Source organism: Limulus polyphemus, unplaced genomic scaffold (assembly GCF_000517525.1).
Source record: "Limulus polyphemus unplaced genomic scaffold, Limulus_polyphemus-2.1.2 Scaffold214, whole genome shotgun sequence".
NCBI lineage: Eukaryota > Metazoa > Arthropoda > Merostomata > Xiphosura > Limulidae > Limulus > Limulus polyphemus.
The window spans coordinates 355724-375575 of NW_013665824.1; the positions used below are offsets into that span (position 1 = coordinate 355724).

Below are 19852 nucleotides of genomic sequence, written 5' to 3' on the forward strand. Positions count from 1 at the left end.
TAGGGGGAAGACGGCTAGTCATCCCCACCCCCCGCCAACTCTTGGGCTACTCTTTTACCAACGAATAGTGGGATTGACCGTCATATAACGCCCCTACGGCTGAAAGGTCAAGCATGTTTCGTAGGACGGGGATTCGAACACGCGACCCTCAGATTGCGAGTCGAGTGCCCTAACCACCTGGCCATGCCGGACCAAATCCTAAGAGAAAATATAACTTAAAAATAATATCTGATAAGTACCAAATCTTTAAGCTATTTTAGTTTTTTATAAATATTTCTATTTCTATATTTATGTTTATTTTATTATAATCGATTCAGAATTTAAGCAAAAATTACAATTATCATCTTACATGAAAAAAGTATATACTTTATACCCCTATTTCACTTTTAAGTTAAACAAGCATTTTCCCTCCATAAAGCTTCTCTTGTGAGCTTAATTTATTTCAAAAGGATGTAGGTTGGAACATTTTTTCAGTAATTATAATTATTTTAATATATTTTTCTATATATCAGTAACTTAAATAACTTTATTTTCTCGATCACCGATGGCAATCACATTAATGATCAACGTTAATGAAACAAGCGATAAACAATTACTTTCATACAGTTCATGTTTAATACCAATTATGGGAGAAGGTTACTTTTTATTCTTCTTTTCAGATATCTTATCATAGGAAGTAACTCTTTCTTCATAAACTCTCAAACCTTTCTAAAACACTCAGTTGCAATATTTGCGTGTGTTAGTCCTCCGGCGGGACTGTGGTAAGCACGCGCACTTACGATGCTAACATCCGGAGTTCTATTCTCCGCGGTGGACACAGCAGCTAGCTCAATGCGGCTTTGCATTAAAAAGAGCAACCAGCCCATGTGTGTTGTTTACAAATTTTCACAGATAATTTGTTTTTTCCCTGTTTATTTTTCTATCACATCTTTTATTTCTAACTTATATATTGATAGAGATATTTTACTTAAAAATTCTATGCTCGAAATAATTAACATTTAAACTATGCCTCACCCCCCAGTGGTTCAGTTGTAAGTCTGCAGGTTTATGACGCTAAAAATCAGGTTTCGATACTTGTGGTGGACAGAGCACAGATAGCTCATTGTATAGTTTTGCGCTTCAGAACAACCAAACCAAACCTAAATTATGTTTCTGTGCAATGACAAACGTATATCAAAGCAAACACTTAGAAGAAGGAAAAGAAGGTAAAACAAGAAAGTAAGTGGGGGAGATGAATAAGAAATGTGTGTTTGGGAAAATCTTGGAACATATATAGCTACAAAATGAGAAAAGTGACAATTAAAAAACTACTGAATGAAAAGAATGTCGTAATGGTGCAAAAAACAAAACTATGAGAAAAACCATCATATGGCAGAGGTACCAAAGCATTTTTCGAAAAATCGAAAGTAGAAGTAGGCGCCAAAAGAGGACTTCTCATCCCTGTATATGCCGACATCGAATGCTTTCAAGTGAAAGAAAGTGAGTCCAGAGACTCTGGCAGTCAACCTGAAGATTACTGGCAAGAAAAATAGCCTGGTTAATTTGTATATCTCCAATGACATTATGACAGAGGGGAAAAAAAGAATTACTAATGGTATAATTATTCGCACTGTTATTCTCGTCTTTATTATTATTTTCACAACGTTTCGACCAATGAATTCTCCGGCCGTCGTCAGGTGTTATATCAAACATTTTTGTATGCGTCACAAACCAGAAAGCTTTTTGTGGAATTACCAGGATGCGAACCGCCGAACCTATGATCCAGAATAATTATATCATTAGTAATACCAACTCCTCGTCTCAGTCATTCCGCAAAATTCTAAAAGAAAATAACTAATCTGTTGAATCTGTTTGTGAATATGCGCACAAGATAAATCATTTATAAGTGATGTTAATGCCTAATTAACACACCGTTAACACTCAAAGATTCAACAATAAACGAATCGCACTGTTTGGCTCTTTTAACTTCGGTTTGAGTCTGTTAATTTTCTTCTATTTATAGGTTCATTGCATTCAATTAGCACATGTTTCTACGTCAGTTCCAAGTATTAAAATGCTCTGAATGAATGTAATGAGCCTATAAATAGATGACAGTTAAAAATTCTTGCTAGGGCCAACAGTGAACACGAACTTCGAATAACGAAAAATCTCCTGACTAATGGACTGAAACGTAAGTTGAACGAGCAAAACAGTGCGGTTCGTTTATTGGTGGATTTTAATGTCTGGGGGCTATCTGGATGGACAGTGACTGAATTGTGAATGGAAGATCGTTGGAGGAGACACTGCGAAACAACAACTATATTCTAACTAATAATGATGTCCTCACAAGAATAGCAGAAAGGGAGACTCTGACCTATCCATAGACCTCACACATATTACTTCTGCTACATTCATTAAGTTAAACTGGAGGTTATTGCCTTTAATGGGCAGTGATCACAAGCCAATACTCGTGCATTCAGCCGAGAAAGAGTCATCTCATAAATAGTTTATGCTCTGACTACAGATTTCGAACAGGATCCAAAACTATCATGAGAAAATGTAGGGAGATAGTGAGAAAAGAATGAGTGAGCCAGAAATGTAAATAATCACAATAAACGTTAAGCAATGGAGTAAGCCTGGAAAGAGGAAACGTAGACCAGAAAAATATAAACTCAGGTTAAAATGTGTAATAAAAGAGAAGTTTAGATCAAGCAGAATTCAATAAAGTTACCTCCGAATTTCAGCAAAAGGCAGACAGAAGTAGGCAACCACTATGGGACATTTTTTTTATCAGCAATGTGATCCAGAGATTTCATTATACCACGTCAAGTTTAGAAACTGGCAAAACTATGAAAAAAGTATCAAGAGGATGTGTGATCTTGTCACAAGAGATTTGAGGAACGAATGCTGAATTGTCTTAGAACTGATGAAAAAAATAGTAATAACTTCTTGCAGCTACAAGAAAATGAGTAAACCTCTGTAAGATGGGCGTGGCAGGGAGTGAATGACAAAGTTCAACATGGAGCTGAGCTACTGTCATAAATGCCAGTAAATCTGGATGAATAGGAGGAAATTATTTAGAAAATAAATAGGGATTCTACACTATGCCCAGATGGTGTGAGATATTCTAAAATAAAAACTCTCGCCATAGAACAGAAAGCACAGCTAAGTGAAATAATACATTTTTCAATGATAGTGAGGTGAATAAAGAAGGGTCTCAAGAGACTGCTCAATGCCCAAACCATTCAAAGATCGTCGCACGGAAGGGATATAGAGTGTTAGCATTGCCAAATTTATGCGTAAAGCTCATGGAAAAGGTAGCAGCAAAAATACTTGGGCAACCTGTAGAAGAAAGATTGCCTGCCTACCCTGGTGGGAAGGGAAATCAAAACAAAAAATCTACAACCGCAAATGTCGAGACCGTCGCTAACGACATACAGCGGTGTATACAGACAACAGAAAAATGTTGTGTTGGGATATTTGACCTTGAAGATACCTACATTCGAGAGAATATTGGCATTTTGTCAACAAAACTAAAGGCCTTGGAAGATTTTCATATGATGGCTATTGGCTATGCTGGACATCAGGCACTGTCACTTGAAATGGAGATGCGAAATTCTATAATTCATCCCGGGCATGCCACAAAGAACCCCCCCCCCCCTGAGTCATGCCCCCTTCAATGTACACAAGCTGATGTGGTCAACGCACAGGAAAGCCCTGGAGTGACACCATATACATATGTTGATGATATAATTGCTGTAAATATCCAATGGCCAATGAGAACGATGCAGGGTCTGCAAGAAGCCAACAAAAGTCTCTGTCATGGAATTATAGGTAACAAAATGTTCATCCAATCAAATAAAGCCAGTTAAATGTTGGCTACCAGATCTCACCCAGCTATTTCTCTCTTCAATGTAAAAATGCAGAAAACAGAGATTTACATAAGAATTCAGTCCCTTTTCTTGGTGTCGTGATTGATTTCAGATCGTTAACGACAGCACATATTGATCATCTGAGAGATAAATCACAAACTGTTTTAGCACTTAAGAGAAAGAGATGAAGCAGTAAATTAGAAACTTAAATTGGTCAAGTGAAACCAATAAAGATGTTGAGGAGATATTTCCCCTGGAAATCATCTAATACTATAAAATACAGTGCGTATCTGTCTGTCTGTCTTTCGGTCACGCAACGATGTCATAGCAGCTTATTACGTAATTTAAGTAGTTTGGCTTCCCGTCGATTGATCGAAAATTAAAGATATATATTTGGACTAAAATGTACAAAAAATTGCACCTTTTTCGCAATTTGAAAATGTATCTTTGTTAAATCGTTGAGTTACGCCAGAAAATACGTAAATATAGTTTAGTAGACATTTTATACAACATATTAAAATGTTATCAAAGTTTTAAAAAGGTCTAACGTTAGGTCGTACAATAATATTAGAAGATTATTTATTGATAGTATTAAGTGCGGTAAAGTTTAGCCCTAAATGAACTAAAGCAAAAAACATACACAAGTTACAGTGTTAATTTATCTCTTTATCGAAAATAGGCCGTATTTAATAAAGGCTTAACTAATGTTAGGACTAACATAAGTGGAATTATAGATTTCAGTGTCTGCGATTACAATTCTTTTGTATTACTCTAACAATCCTGTATTCAAAGAAGAACTGTTGCAATAAAGATATTGATTTGGTCGCAAATGTTTTGCGGGTCTCTGCTAGTCAGAAATATAGTGTATCCATGTAAGTTAAATTAACTAAACACAAAGAAGTTTGGCACCAGGGAAAGGTCAGGACTACATAACACAGTCAAAGTCATGGAATGTGTGTATGAGCAGAGACCGACACTTATCATAGTAACAAATGTCGCAGTCAAGAAAGACGTGACTGCATGAGTAGAAGCCGTGGGGGTGGGGGATAAACATGTAATGTTTAAATGACAGGCAGCATAAAATGGATGCTACACTTCATTCAGAGCAGAATGTGAAGTACGAGAGAATGTATCTATCTGGTTTACAGTGAAGTTCATTACAGACCCATAAACGTCATCACAAGGCTGGAGTTAGGTTCTGACTAGATACAATGGGTTAAAACCTTTGAAAAACTTGAAAAATCATTTAATAAAGACCTGTTTGTATTCCAGGCTACAGCGGCATATTATTCGATGAGAAATTTGACCACCTAGCTAGTAAGGCACAGCCTTTGAGCAACCTAATAAGTTCTATGAATAATGTCGTAATGAAATAGCATGTAAACTACGGGAACAGGAAAAGAAGGAACTGAGGTCACACTGGTCAATTTGAAGACTTGTCGAAAGGGAGTGAAAGTATGGAAGTGGAGCAAGTGTGAAAGTATGGGGAAAGAATAGATGCTACTTAAATCAAATTTAATTCGCATTACAAGTAGAAGATGGGATTATTGGATAGAAGAGATTCTGTGCTACGACCAGTATGAAACTCTCCAAGTGTAAAATATTAATTGAAGTAATATTGAAATAGAATTATTTATATTGGCTACGTGGTGTTAAGAATTAGATTAATCATAAAAAAAAAGATAAGCAATAATGGACAATAATAATATGGTATAAAGTAGAAGTGTTTGTTGCCTGCTGGTTGTCTTCCTGTGGTCGGTGGTTCGAAATTAGAGACAATGTTATGCTACCTCCATACACTGTTTTGGATTTCACCCATATCTGTAAAGTTTTAATGTTGCGGTCAAACTTAGAATTCTCTCTATTACAACTTCATCTGAACCTAGAACTTTAACTTCGAATATGATGTTTATATTAAAAATATCAAAGTAAAACATTTCTTGAAGTAATGAAAAGAGTAATACTTTACTAATTCGCTGAAAGGGGGCCGAAGGCCGCCTGGGGCGGTCACCTGTTTTAATCACTCGCACCAGTATACAGTAGTGTGTTGTCAGTAAAACGTGCGCATGTCATGAACCAGGAAAAGAATTATGCACTTTGTAGGCTACAAACACTTCATGAGATGTGAACTTCTAAAGTAAGAAATAAAGAGATCTGTTACTTTTAATTTTGGTTTTATTTACTCTTGAAACAGAACACCTTCGTGGTCGCTGCGAAAGTACAACTATTACATATATATGTATACGTTTGTTTGTTTATAGTTAAGCACAAAGCTACACAGTGGGCTATCTGTGCTCTGCCCACCACGGGTATCGAAACCCGGTTTCTAGCGTTGTAATTCCGCAGACATACCGCTGTGCCACTGGGGGGGGGGGCATATGTATACGTAGTGTGTTTGTTTGTTATTAAGCGCTACCAAGCTACCAAATGGGCTATCTGTGCTGTTACCGTTTTTTAACGGTGTGAGCCCTCAGACTTACCACTGAGCTATAGAAACAAGAACACATACTTTACGTGCACAGCGGTAATTTTACGGACTTACAACGCTAAAATCCGGGGTTTGATTCCCCTCTGTGAACACAGCAGATAGTCCAATGTGGCTTTGCTCTGAAACAAACAAACAAACCTTAATTATAAAAGTATTTATTCTTATCGTAAAGTTATTACCAGTTTCGTGATATAGAAGTCTTTGAAGCTCCATAACGTTAACACAGTTTCATTGTTTAATATCATGTTCAAATGTTATATATTTATCACCGATATCTGGGGTTTCCTTTCAAAAATCGAAATCAAGTCCGTTTCTAACAATAATCATACATTATCCGGTATTACTGTGAATATTAGTTTATTGAACATCCCATTTCACATATATTTCCTCCCATGTAATTAATTTTCCTTCGTAGAAGACAATCACTAATTCTGAGTACATAATCGGAATTTCGATTATATATTTCTATCATTGAAATAAACTTCGAAATCGAATTTATACGATTATTTAATTATTAATCGATTTGATTAGCACACATAAAACTGAGCTTTCTTATGTGTTCACTCACAGAGAACCACTCAGAACTACTGAGTCATTAGTTATCCTACAGCAGGAAACATGGTGATAACTATAAAGTCTTTACATATCCCACAGTAGGCAACATAGTGATAACTATAAAGTAATTACCTTATCCCACACCAGGAAACATGGTGATAACTATAAAGTAATTACCTTATCCCACAGCAGGAAACCTGGTGATAACTACAAAGTAATTACCTTATCCCACAGTAGGAAACATGATGATAACTATAAAGTAATTACCTTATCCCACACCAGGAAACATGGTGATAACTATAAAGTAATTATGTTATCTAACAGCAGGAAACATGATGATAACTATAAAGTAATTACCTTATCCCACAACAGGAAACCTGGTGATAACTACAAAGTAATTACCTTATCCCACACCAGGAAACATGGTGATAACTACAAAGTAATTACCTTATCCCACACCAGGAAATCTGGTGATAACTACAAAGTAATTACCTTATCCCACACCAGGAAACATGGTCATAACTATAAAGTAATTATGTTATCCAACAGTAGGAAACATGATGATAACTATAAAGTAATTATGTTATCCAACAGTAGGAAACATGATGATAACTATAAAGTAATTATGTTATCCAACAACAGGAAACATGATGATAACTATAAAGTAAAGTCTGCCACAAGAAACTGCGAGAATTACTATTCCTTTATAAGTGTTCATGCTTTCTGTTTAGCACAATGCTATCTATAATCAGTATAGTGCAGGGAAACGAACCTCGGATGTTAGCATTGTAAGTTTGTAAACTTATCGTTGACCCATGGGAAACACTTTCATAAGAATTTAAAAATACCAAATATAAAGTTGGCTGTATTCAGTATTTTTGCAGTCCAGCAGGACATAACTGGTTGTTTTTATTCATATTGACCTGCTCTTGGTTATATTCTGTCGTTAGTTGTTTATTATTTAAAAAAGAAAAACATGTTTAAGCAAATACTGGTTTCTGCGTCTCTTTTCTATGTGTATTTTGTTCTTCTAAAAGATAGAATTAGGATAATTTTAATCGGGATTATTTACAAATATCGAATCAATCATCAGTAAAACTAACCATCGTATGTTAAATTAATTAATACAACAATCTTATCAAAGCCTTAGAAAGTTTAGTGTTCGTTTATTTCAAATGTTATCGTTGAAAAATTCAGTGTGTTGTTTAGATAAGCCACGTTTTCAGAGTAACTGTAACGAAAGTAATTGAATGGATATTTTTTTACGTACCTAAGTCGGAAAAGTCTCTCCTTATCTGAATTTTGCATGTTTGCTGCAAAATTTGTCGCCAATAACAACAGGAACACTCCAAACATCATATGATCGAAACTCGATGGAATCACTAAAAATGAATAATGTTACAGCATCATATTAGCATGTTAAAAATACATAGACATATGAATACGTTCTCTCAAACTACAGAATTTTACGTGCATGTATTCTATCGTTTATACATAGCTTCTTGAGTACAACACTCCTCATACGGGTAACCAATGGTAACTTACATAATATTAAATTGCTAATGCATATAACCAATAGCAACATCCATAATATTACAATACTCGCCAAAAATAATCAGTTGCTACATCTATAATAACGCTTCTTATACAAATAACAAACCTTAACATACAAAATCCAACACTTCTAATTAAACTCGACAATCATAACATAACAATAATTGTGGAATCAGTCCAAATACCTAACACTATGACATTGTTCAATAGGATAAACCCACATTCCTCATTTGTATAACCAGTTGAGTATGTATATCCTGTTCTAATATTTTTGATACAGATAATTGTGGTGGATGTATATACTCTGTGACATAACATTGCGTATATGTATAATATCAGTATATCTATTTTCTCTTTGTCATAACACTCATCTTATGTATAGACAGCTGTGACGTATATTCTCTGTGTTTATAATCAATACTGAACTTATATCCCGTATGTTATAACACTGCTAAAAGAGATAATCAGAATTGTAGATATATTATCTATGATATAGTTCTGCTCATATGCATAATAATTTCTGTACGTATACTCTTTATGATATAATAGTGTATATATATATTGTCTATGTTATAATTTCTCATTATTGCCAATTAGTAGTGTAAGTGTACTGTCTACGATATAACTTATCATTATTGTTACTCAATAATGTAATTGTGCTGTCTATAATATAACTTATCATTATTGTTCCTCAATAGTGTAGACGTGTAATGTCTATGATATAACTTATTATTATTGTTACTCAATACTGTATACATGCAATGTCTACGATATAACTTCTCATTATTGCCAATCAATAGTGTATGTGTATTGTCTATCATATAATTTTTCATTATTGCTATGACCAGTGAGTAGTGTACACATATTTCTTCCATGATATAACTACTCATTATGGCCAATAAGTAGTGAACGTGTATTTCTTTCATGATATAAGTATTCATTATGGCAATAAGTAGTGGACGTGTATTTTTTCCATAATATATCTACTCGTTATGGTTAATCAATATATATTGTGAATGTAATTTCTCTAACACAAAGCTACCTCTGCAAATATATATCTTGTAAAAATATTTCTGCTACAATCGTGTAAATAGTGTACAAGTGTAACATGCACGAAACGGACTGCATATATAGTGTATATCTTATTTACAACGATATTAGTTTCAGTTTTGTAGCCACGTATTTTATATTACAGGACATTTGAACAGATAATAGTATATCTCCAATATTGCATTAATGTCTTCAATATTACATTAATATCTCATATTTTACTAAACATATTTTTTAAGTATATGAGAAACTTTCTTTCATTTACCTATTCGATTCTCTTTTTGATTTTCTTTTGTATCTATTTCAATAACTGATCACCAGGTGGTGTTGCTACTCCGACAACGATTGGGAATGAGACGAAGCCTCACAGCAATTACTAAAACTTCTGTCGACGAGATGGATTAAAAGAATCTCGGGGTTTGTCACGTCAATAACTACAATTGTTTGAGAAAACAAAAACACAGTCGTAGAGAAAGTCGTGATCTCCGAGTTTGTTGAATGAAGGAATCATGCAGGGAGGTTTATTAATCAGACAACCGAATTTCACGGAGGAGGATGTATAGCTTTACAACTTGTGTGGCTTAAATTAGAAGAACCTTCTTCACACTAGTAAAAGATGAGTTTCTGTAAAAGGTAAGTTTATCCTTTTGAACTTTAAAGGATTACATCCTGTTCTACCTACACAAAGCGCTCTTCAAATGACATAGCATCACTTAATTGCGTTAAATTTAGGTCAGCTGTTAACTTCAGACTGTACAAAACAATGAAATTATGTTAAACCTTTAATTGAGCTCAACAGTGTAATTAATATGCAGAAAATAAAAAAGTTTCGTTTTTAAACTACTGTTTATTGTTGACATATTACAAATAAATAAAACGTTTCTAGTAATATGTTAATGGCAAATTTATTTGGTGAACTGTCTAATGCAAATTATATATATATATATTTTTGAGTTACACGAACATTATGTTTGGTTGACTATATTGCCTTCTCTCTATAACCTAATGGGGATACATTTACAATAGAGACATTTGTTTCGAAAAAAATTACATCCTACTTGATAATGAAAATGTGATATGAAATAAGCGGTTTCTTACAGTTTTTGTGTGTGTTTTTGCATTACAGATTAAACTGAAGACATGGGTTGATAATACTCCACGTTTACGTTTTCATGAACTTCATGTTAAGGCTTATTAGCATATAATTCTTTACTTCTTTTTTTTTTTTTACTGTTTTCACCAACAGGTTTAGATCATAACTTTTGTGTATACAAAAATAAAATAAATCTGTAAAACCACATAGAAGTGTCCAAATTCCACAAGAAGATCAACTGATTTTGAGTAACCAACATATTTGTATGTTTCGGGATACAGCCACCCAACATATGCCAGTGTTTGTTAGTTGGTCAACAACAGAAGAACAGTGAGATGAGAAATAATAGAAACTATAAGAACAAAAACATTGGGTGAAATCACTCACTTTCTGTTTGAAAAACAAAACGATCTTCAGAAGTAATCAATGGTATTAACTGCTATATTGATGATATTTCTTCTTATTTCTTTCTGTGACTCGTGGTCTTAGGAACCTTGTCATAGACCCACAAAGGCTTAGAGTGAAAATAGCTTAGAAAAGAATTTATGTGTTTAAAAACCGGCGTGTCCATATCATCAGTAATTCTAGAGTTAACCATATCTTTCTTCAGTGGTTCTGTGTGGAGTTAATAAAGAAAGACGTGATCAAAACTATTATTAATAACCTTATTGTGATGCAATATCACACAACTTATCGATCAACAAGACTACATTTTTTCTCATTCAATGAGTAATCGTGCAAAAGGAAGTGATTAAAACTATTATTAATAACCTTATTGTGATGCAATATCACACAACTTATCGATCAACAAGACTACATTTTTTTTCATTCAATGAATAATCGTGCAAAAGGAAGTGATTAAAACTACTAATGTCAGATATTTAAATTGATCAAGCATTTATAATTGTAAAATACGTGGAGAAGAACGATTTAGGATAATATAGAAGTTGACTTCAGATAAGACGGAATTTTACACGTAGTAAAGCACAGAAGAACAGCAGAAATATATAAATCCCAATATTAACGTGTATACAGCAGTATCTGGTACAGTGCAATTAAAATCAAAATTGTAAATGACAAAACGTCGTTATTTTGTCATAGTAATGCGCGTTTTTTTTCCCATTGAAGTTTATAATGCAATTCTTGTTTTACCAAATAATACTGATCCACAAATTTTTTAAACAAAGATATACATGTATTTTTAACATGTATTGTAACAAGATGTAAATCTTAAAGTATTTAAAGGTATGGTATAAAATAACACGTAATTTATCGGGTAATACAGAACTAAAAGTTTCTATAAATATTTTATTGAATGCTCTAAACCACATGTAATATATCAAGTAACATTGAACTACAAATAATTTATCTTTTCATGTAGACTTACATGTACTTCCCGCGTAACATAGATTTAAGTATATATATATATATTTTACAATGTGATATAGATCTGCAAGTAGTTGACAAATGATATAGGGCTACGAGTATTTTACCGTGTGAATGAAACATTGAAAGAAACAGAGCATTTTAATAGCTGATAAAGAGTTCAATGTTCATCGCGAGTGATATAAATATACAAGTATTTTACATTGAAATATAGATCTAAAGTATTCAACCGACTCATGTAGATCTAAGGTTGTTTTACAATGTAACATAGAATAAACGATATTTTACATATAGATATATATATCTTAAAGTATCATAAATGAGGTATGTTTCTAGAAGTATTTTGCCAAGTGACATATTTCTATTTATGTTTTATCAAGTGATAAAAAAGAACATGCATGTTATTGAGTGTTACTGAACTAAAAGTAGTTCACAAAGTTATATAGAGCTACATATATTCTATTGAGTGATATAGATCAGCAATAATTTGTACTAAGTGATATCGATATGTATGTATTTCATTGGGCCATATAGAACTAAATATATAGTTTGCCAGTTTATAAGGGTGTAAAGCTTTTTTTTACCATGAGATGTAGAGCTAAATGTGTTTTGCAGAGTAAAATACAGCAATACGTATTGTTTAAATTATGTCAATTATGACAATTTCTGATAGCCTAAAACTGAATTAAATTGTAACTTAGATTTAGTAGTTAAATATTTGCCGATATATCTCCAATTTATTATATTTGCCAACAAGATTGATACACACAGTTTTCTTTTTTCAATACAAATATGCTTTAATATACAAACAACAATAATACAACTTACAATAACAGTTATTATGAACAATGATTTATATACAAAATTTTCACAAACTTATAAGTAATATAAAGTCTTTTTTCTAGACTGGAACTTCCTTGATATCTTATAGAAGGTTGACGATGAGCGAGTTAATTTCGAGTTAACGTAGGTATAATTCACTTAACAGGGAGCTAGCTAGCCCTGTAGTTCTCGCTGATTACGCGCCGATTACAGGTCAAATTTCCACCAATGACGTTAGGTAATGTTTTCGTAAAAGTACTAATGTCCGATGTGAATCTACTGAAGTTAAATGGTTTGTAATGTTCGAAATTTATAAACGTTCCTGGTCAAATAGCTTAAGTTTCCTGATTAATAACCGTTATAACAATTACAGTTATAGATTAAGAAGTTTATAGCACACCAACTATAGCAAACCAATAATATATACTGCTTTTTGGCGCGGCGTGTTGGTTATATTTATAAGCGGGTGGAGAGTTTCTCGAAATTTCAGTTTTATGTAACAATACTGACGCTAACACTACGGTTTACGTATACACATATATTGTTGATTATTCCACTCGACAATTTTCTACAACTTTAGAGAATAGGTTGGAGTTTCGCAATACATATTTAACAGTATAAGTTACGTACATTTCTAAATATAAATTTAATTTAAGCAAACATCGATATTAAAATAAATGTATAATAATAAATCCGTTACAATTAATACGAAAATATATATATCATTAAGATATATATATATATCAACAAGTATTTTACTGGACGATATATTCAGGCATTTGAATATATTTTTATTATAACTTCTTTAAAATTACTTAAAGTGAAACTAAAAATCAACCTGGCAGTTGGTGTAACTAATGAATTATGCGTATGATATAGAGTTATTCGTATTTTAACAGGTCATATGGAAATCCTCGTATTTTTCCTGTATGTATCATGATACAAAGGGTTGAGTAGTTATATTAAAACGATTCTGAATATAGAAACCAGAAGTCGCACGATAAAATTGCTGATATCAAGTCACGGTCTAACGGAATATATCAGAATGGTAATTTGATATTGTATGGCGTTTTTTAGATAGAGTAATGCTTAAGAAAATTGATCGATTTTGAGAAAGGGTGTATAACAAGACTGTCCGACACAAAATATTCATACACTAAGAACATAAAGATCGGTGTTTTAGAACGTAGATTGAAACTGGTGTTCATACTATTCTGTAAGTAGACAAAGTGGTCATGTGGAGCGCCTATAGATTTTTATGCGATCGGACTGGTGAAACAAGCGCTAGGAAACCGTTGTCTTCGTACACTAAATGAAGTATGTAAAATAAACAAGGAAGACTGGTGTACTTTTGACATGAAATTTTCACAATGGAGCCTTTTGCTATGGAAACTACGCTGAAGGGCTGTCAACAAGATGCACGGTCGAGACACACGTGACGACATAGACTGTAATGAAGTGGTGTGGCTGAAAAATCCCTTTAGCATAAAGCATTCAACTTCTGTAGTAACTGATATAAAGCTACATGTATCAGTTAACGTGAATTTTTACTGAGAGTCATAAATTTATACATAGTTCTACATAGTTTTACCAAGATGTAGATTTAAAAGTATTTAAATAAGTGGCATAGACTGACATGTATTTTATCAACAGATATAGATTCCACGTATATTTTACCAAGTGACATAAAGAAACATTTATTTTAGTGAGTGATATAAAACGGCATGTATTATATTGAATAATATAAAGATACATGTAATTTTCCAAGTAATACATATCTGCAAGTATTTTACTGTGTGGTGTAAAAGTATGTATAATTTAAAGTGAAGCATAAATAAACAAGTATCTTACTGAGTGCTATAGAGAAACGTGTACATATTTTCCTACTGACAAAGAGCTACACAATTTTTTTTCAGTGGATATAGATATACCAGCAACTTACAGAGCCATATAGTATACCGTTACTTCACTAGGTGTTATAAACGTACGAGTAAATAGTAAGTCATATGGATCAATAAGTATTTATTAAGTTATAGATATACCAGCAACTTACAGAGCCATATAGTATACCGTTACTTCACTAGGTGTTATAAACGTACGAGTAAATAGTAAGTCATATGGATCAATAAGTATTCTATTAAGTGAAATACATCCATGTTTATTTTATATGATGATATAAATCTGCAAGTGCGTTTACCGAATGACGTAGATCTATAAGTATGTACTTTATCAAGTAACACAGAAGTAAAAGGAACAATTACAAGTGTTCTATTAGGGATATAAAACTAAAAGGTATTTAACAGGTGATAGAAAGATACATATATCTTTCTAAGTGGTACAGATTCCCTAACATTTTACCGAGTTATTTAGACCTACAACTATTTTAAGAAATAAAACAACAACAACACATGTACAAGTATTTTATGATATGATGTTAATATAAAAGTATTTTAGCAAGTGGTTAGATCTGTTACTATTTTATCTAAAGATATACATATATCTTTAAGTAATATATTCCGAGTAATTAGAGTTACAAGAATGTTCTCAAGTTACGATAATTTTTATTAGGAATGATGTAATTGTATTGGTATTTTAGTAAGTGATATAATTAAATGTGTTTGTTAAGTGATATATATATACATACATTACCAACTAATATTCCTGTAGATATACGTGTATTTTACGGAAATTGATCTAACTGTATTTTACCGAGGGATGTAGTTTCTACCTCTATAGATGAGTTTTAACCACTCATTATGTTCTTGCTTCATATCTTCTGTTAATATTAAACATCTAGAGAATTGGCAATTATGCTATAAATTTAATAAATAATTATCAACTGACCTTCAGAATAGACAATGGTGAAACACTGCTTCACAACTATGACAGAGGAACCAGAAAACTAGTGTTACCCTCGCGTGCTAGGCGGTATACTTCCTTGGTAAAAAAACAAAAAGAGATTATCTTGCTATGCAATTAGTCGATTCTGTCGCTTAAAATATTTCTTTCCTCTCGTTTGCCAGCTTCAATAAATTTGCATAAATTTTGTAGAGTTGATCCTATTGGCTCATGCCATTTTGCGTCACACTGTAATCGCCAAGTATTGGTGCAAAATATCTTTACATGTGAAAGTCACGTGAAATTAATGACTGCATAAAAAGAAGACAATGACATTAGCGTTTACCTTATAACCGTTTCTTTTATAAAACAAGTCAGCGTGTTTCAACATTAAAGGTCAACGCTGTTATTCATTTCGTAAGTCATAGATAAGCACCAACTAGTAGCTTAGCGGTTCGTCTACGGACTTTTCAAACTAAAAACCGAGTTTCGATACCCGTGATAGGCACAGCATTGTGTAGCTTTGTGCTTAACTACAAACAAATATTTATAGCTAATTGTTGCTCTAGCACTGCTGAAACTTGAATATCTCTTCTGATTCTAAAGCACGAGACAATTCAGTGTAACGTGGTAAAAAAAGCACGATCGTTTTATATATTTATATTTAAATCACCCAACGTATGGTTAATTGTTGTAAATCTTGTATTTATACTGTTATTTTTACAGCAGGTACTCCATTGACGTGTAAACTGTAGTTTTCTCATCTAAAACTTTTACCAACAGGTAAATTAAAATGTACTATATCATTACAATATCTAAAATTGTGTAAGGCTACCCTTTTTTTTATATATAGTTTTAGTAACAACAGAAATACCTATTCTGCTTCCCTTCTCTGGTGAAAAGAAAACCAGAAATTTCTAATAATAACTCTCATACATAACACTGTTTTTATACGATGCAATAAAACAACCACAATGTTTTATATACAAATTGACACTATTGTGGATTTCCAGAAAAAGTAGTCCATTTATGATAAACACGATAATTCTTATTTTATCAAATGACATTTATTTAATATATATAATTCATAACCAATGACAGAATACAGCAAGTTTGAAAAACAATATAATAGTTTCACTAATATATATTCCTGTGAACAAGTTGTATTTGGTATATACTGCTACAGATTCTAATTTATCAAACAACTATTAATTTTGGGTACAAATTCACTGGTTTAGTTTAGTAACTAGTTGATAACAGATCAATTCGTTGGATTTCAAATTGCGCAGAATATGATAGCAGTTCGCATACTTTAGTAACACGAGGACCTCTTTTAATTTAAAATTTTTTCGTGGACCCCCAAACTTATCGATGGTTTTTGATTAAAAAAAGATTCCGTATGCATAAAAAGCCATGTTCCAAAATTAAATGTTTTAATCATGTAAATTTTACTTAGCGAAAATATTTTTTTATTCTTGCAAATCATATTTTGTAAATATTTTTATAAAATTGGGATATACCTCGCAGACCTCCTGGGCCACAGTTTGAGAAACGCTGCCATAAGAGATTCACCACAGTGTAATTATTACCATAATTACATAAAGATATTGAAATCGGTTCACATCACCTTCAAAATTATGAAATATATTATTATCTTTTCAATATAATTCATATTTAATATTTAAGTATTTGTCGAGCGCTAAACATTCTTATATTTCTATTTACACATTGAATGTTAAATCTGTGCCTAACCTCACATATAAACCAAATCCAAAGATATATACTTGTATTATTTCGTGTTCTTTACTAATGTTTGGTATATCTGGATTTATATTGAATGCTATCAGCAACCTACCAAATTTCTTCCAAACATCACAATTTATAGCATTTAAAAAAATACCTAAGTGTGTTTTAACTTCATTTTTTGCAACCTGTTTGTTTTTCCTCTTAAAAATACTATTGCTATTATTTTTTGTGTTAACTGTGATTCTGAAAATCTGAAAAAATGTTTCTAAAATATTGAATAGCATAAGAAACTGGACAAAATGTTCTTCCTTTCAAGAAATATAACTATCTAACTATATATTTCAAGAAATATGTTCTCCATTATTCATTGCTATATGTAACGTTTCAAATATTTCCACATTGTTTTATAAAACCCTTTTGATCTTCTTAAAATTTATTCTTTATTTCTGACCATCATTTAATCGTTAATATCCTTCCACTTCACTCACAAGTAAAATGTCCTTTTAATTATCCAACAATTCATATTGCATTTTGAAATATTAAACCGAATTTTTCTTTACTCAAGGCTGCGTTTTCCCTCTTTTGCAATTTTCCTTAACATAAACTTCTATTAAAAAATTAATTAGAATTATTATTTACTCCTATTTTTTGTAACTGATGAAGTATGTATTTAAATTTTTTCACACTTTTTACTGCTACGCCTTTAATATATTTGATTTAATAACTTCAATTGCTTGCGAAATAGTGATCGTCTTTGGTTTCAGTTTCTTGATAATTAAGGTTCCCCTGACTGAAATCGCTTTCAAAGTGTAAGTCAAGTTGTTTGCTGAAATAACTCTAAATACTCTATGATTTTCACCTCAAGGTGGCTTCATGAGTGTCGATAGCTTGCAATCATGAATTGTGTGTGAAAATATCTTGTTTGTGTTAAATTTAGTGAAAGAGAGGGTTTTAAGTCTAAGTTTTGGGACATATGAAACAGAATTAACCTAAGTTTTTGGAAATAGAAGGTTTTAAAGTTAAGTTTAGTGATTATATGTTTTTCCATTGAAAGTATAATGTTAAAGAATACCTAAAAGTAATAATGAAATTAAAATAAAATAAGTTTATGAAAATGAAATTTAACACACACCATTTGGCAATACCATTATCGATCGTTATTATGAGAAAATTGAAATTAGAGTTGATATTCATTCATAAAAATAATATATATATAAAACAAATATTTTAGATAGTTATATCTTAGTTGTTGTTTTTTAAATTGTCTTAGTTGGAGACAGGAGATTTTAGATTTAAATCTAGTGATTGTAATTCGTCCTAATAAATTATGATTTAAAAAGTTTTTAAAGAAAAATTGTTTGTTTGTAATTAAGCACAAAGCTACACAGTGGGCTATCTGTGCTCTGCCCACCACGGGTATCGAAACCCGGTTTCTAGCGTTGTAAGTCCGCAGACATACCACTGTGCCATTGGGGGGCATTAAAGCAAAATAAATAAATAATGAAAACAAATTAAATTTAGACTTCGCCTTGACCAAACGGAAACGTACCATATGACGAGTCTGTTTTCGGTCGTCATTATCTAGGGTAGGTTTGTTTGTTTAAATGCAGAGCCACATTGCGCTATCTGCTGCGTCACTTGCGGGGAAACAAACTCCGGATTTTAGTTTTATAAGTCCGTAAACTTACCGCTGCCCCACATCTAGGGTAGGAATTAATAATTAAATAATTAAAAAACAGACTTGTATATTATAGAATTGGCTAGTGCATTTCGTGTAAAACTATAATGTTGTTGTGTATTTCCTTGATTTTTCTATTTATAATTAAAATATGTGATAAAAACATTTTTTTCTATTGAGGATATCATGAAGAGAAAGTATAATAATTATATCTAAAAAAATCTTAAAAAATTGAAAAAGTTTATCTTAAGATACAAAATAATAGGTTACATCTTGAGTTTTTCCAGTGAATGTAAAAGGTTGAAATTAACGCTACAAACATATATTTGATAAACAATCTTAACCTTGTTAGCCTAATGTGACCTAGTAGTTAGCATACCCGGGTTGTAGGTTCATGGTTTACAACCCGTTGTCGTAAAAATATGTTTTACACTTTGACTCCGTAAAAGCACTGTAACAGTATCGGTCAGATTCCATTAACAAGAGTTATCCAAGAGTTGACGGCGAGTGATGTTGACTAGCCATCTTCCCTGTAACTAGGAGCGACAGTCCTTGAGTATATTTACGCGAAAATTATAAAAAATAAAATTCTTAAAAACCTTACTATTTGGATACACTGGCTTTTAATATCTTGAGCCAATTATACTGTTTAATTTAAATGAAATTCTAGCTATTGCATTTTGAAATAGCAAGATTGGCTAGAACTGTTTAAACTGCTCTAATTCCTGCTTCCAGTCGATTGGCTAGAACTGTTTAAACTGCTCTAATTCCTGCTTCCGGTCGATTGGCTA

At 32.3% G+C, this 19852-nt stretch overlaps 2 protein-coding genes across 3 annotated transcripts in view; one reads left to right on the forward strand and one right to left on the reverse strand.

Moving 5' to 3' along the window:
- The window catches only part of LOC106478466 (probable insulin-like peptide 7), a 28807-nt gene extending 13075 nt beyond the window's left edge, over window positions 1-15732 (reverse strand). Inside the window, exons 1-3 of one of the 2 annotated variants that reach the window (XM_022382075.1) lie at window positions 15644-15705; window positions 9764-9932; window positions 8165-8276 (exon numbers count right to left, since the gene is read on the reverse strand). In XM_022382075.1, the coding sequence (XP_022237783.1) occupies window positions 8165-8253 (89 nt within the window). In that variant the 5' untranslated portion in view covers window positions 8254-8276; window positions 9764-9932; window positions 15644-15705. Of the gene's footprint in view, window positions 1-8164; window positions 8277-9763; window positions 9933-15643 lie in introns of both variants that reach the window. The other variant, XM_022382076.1, reaches the window with a different exon arrangement.
- LOC111085047 (clavesin-1-like) overlaps window positions 10061-19852 on the forward strand; it is an 83604-nt gene continuing 73812 nt past the window's right edge. The window contains exon 1 of the mRNA XM_022382073.1: window positions 10061-10131. Within this exon, the coding sequence (XP_022237781.1) occupies window positions 10115-10131 (17 nt within the window). The 5' untranslated portion in view covers window positions 10061-10114. The remainder of the gene's footprint in view (window positions 10132-19852) is intronic.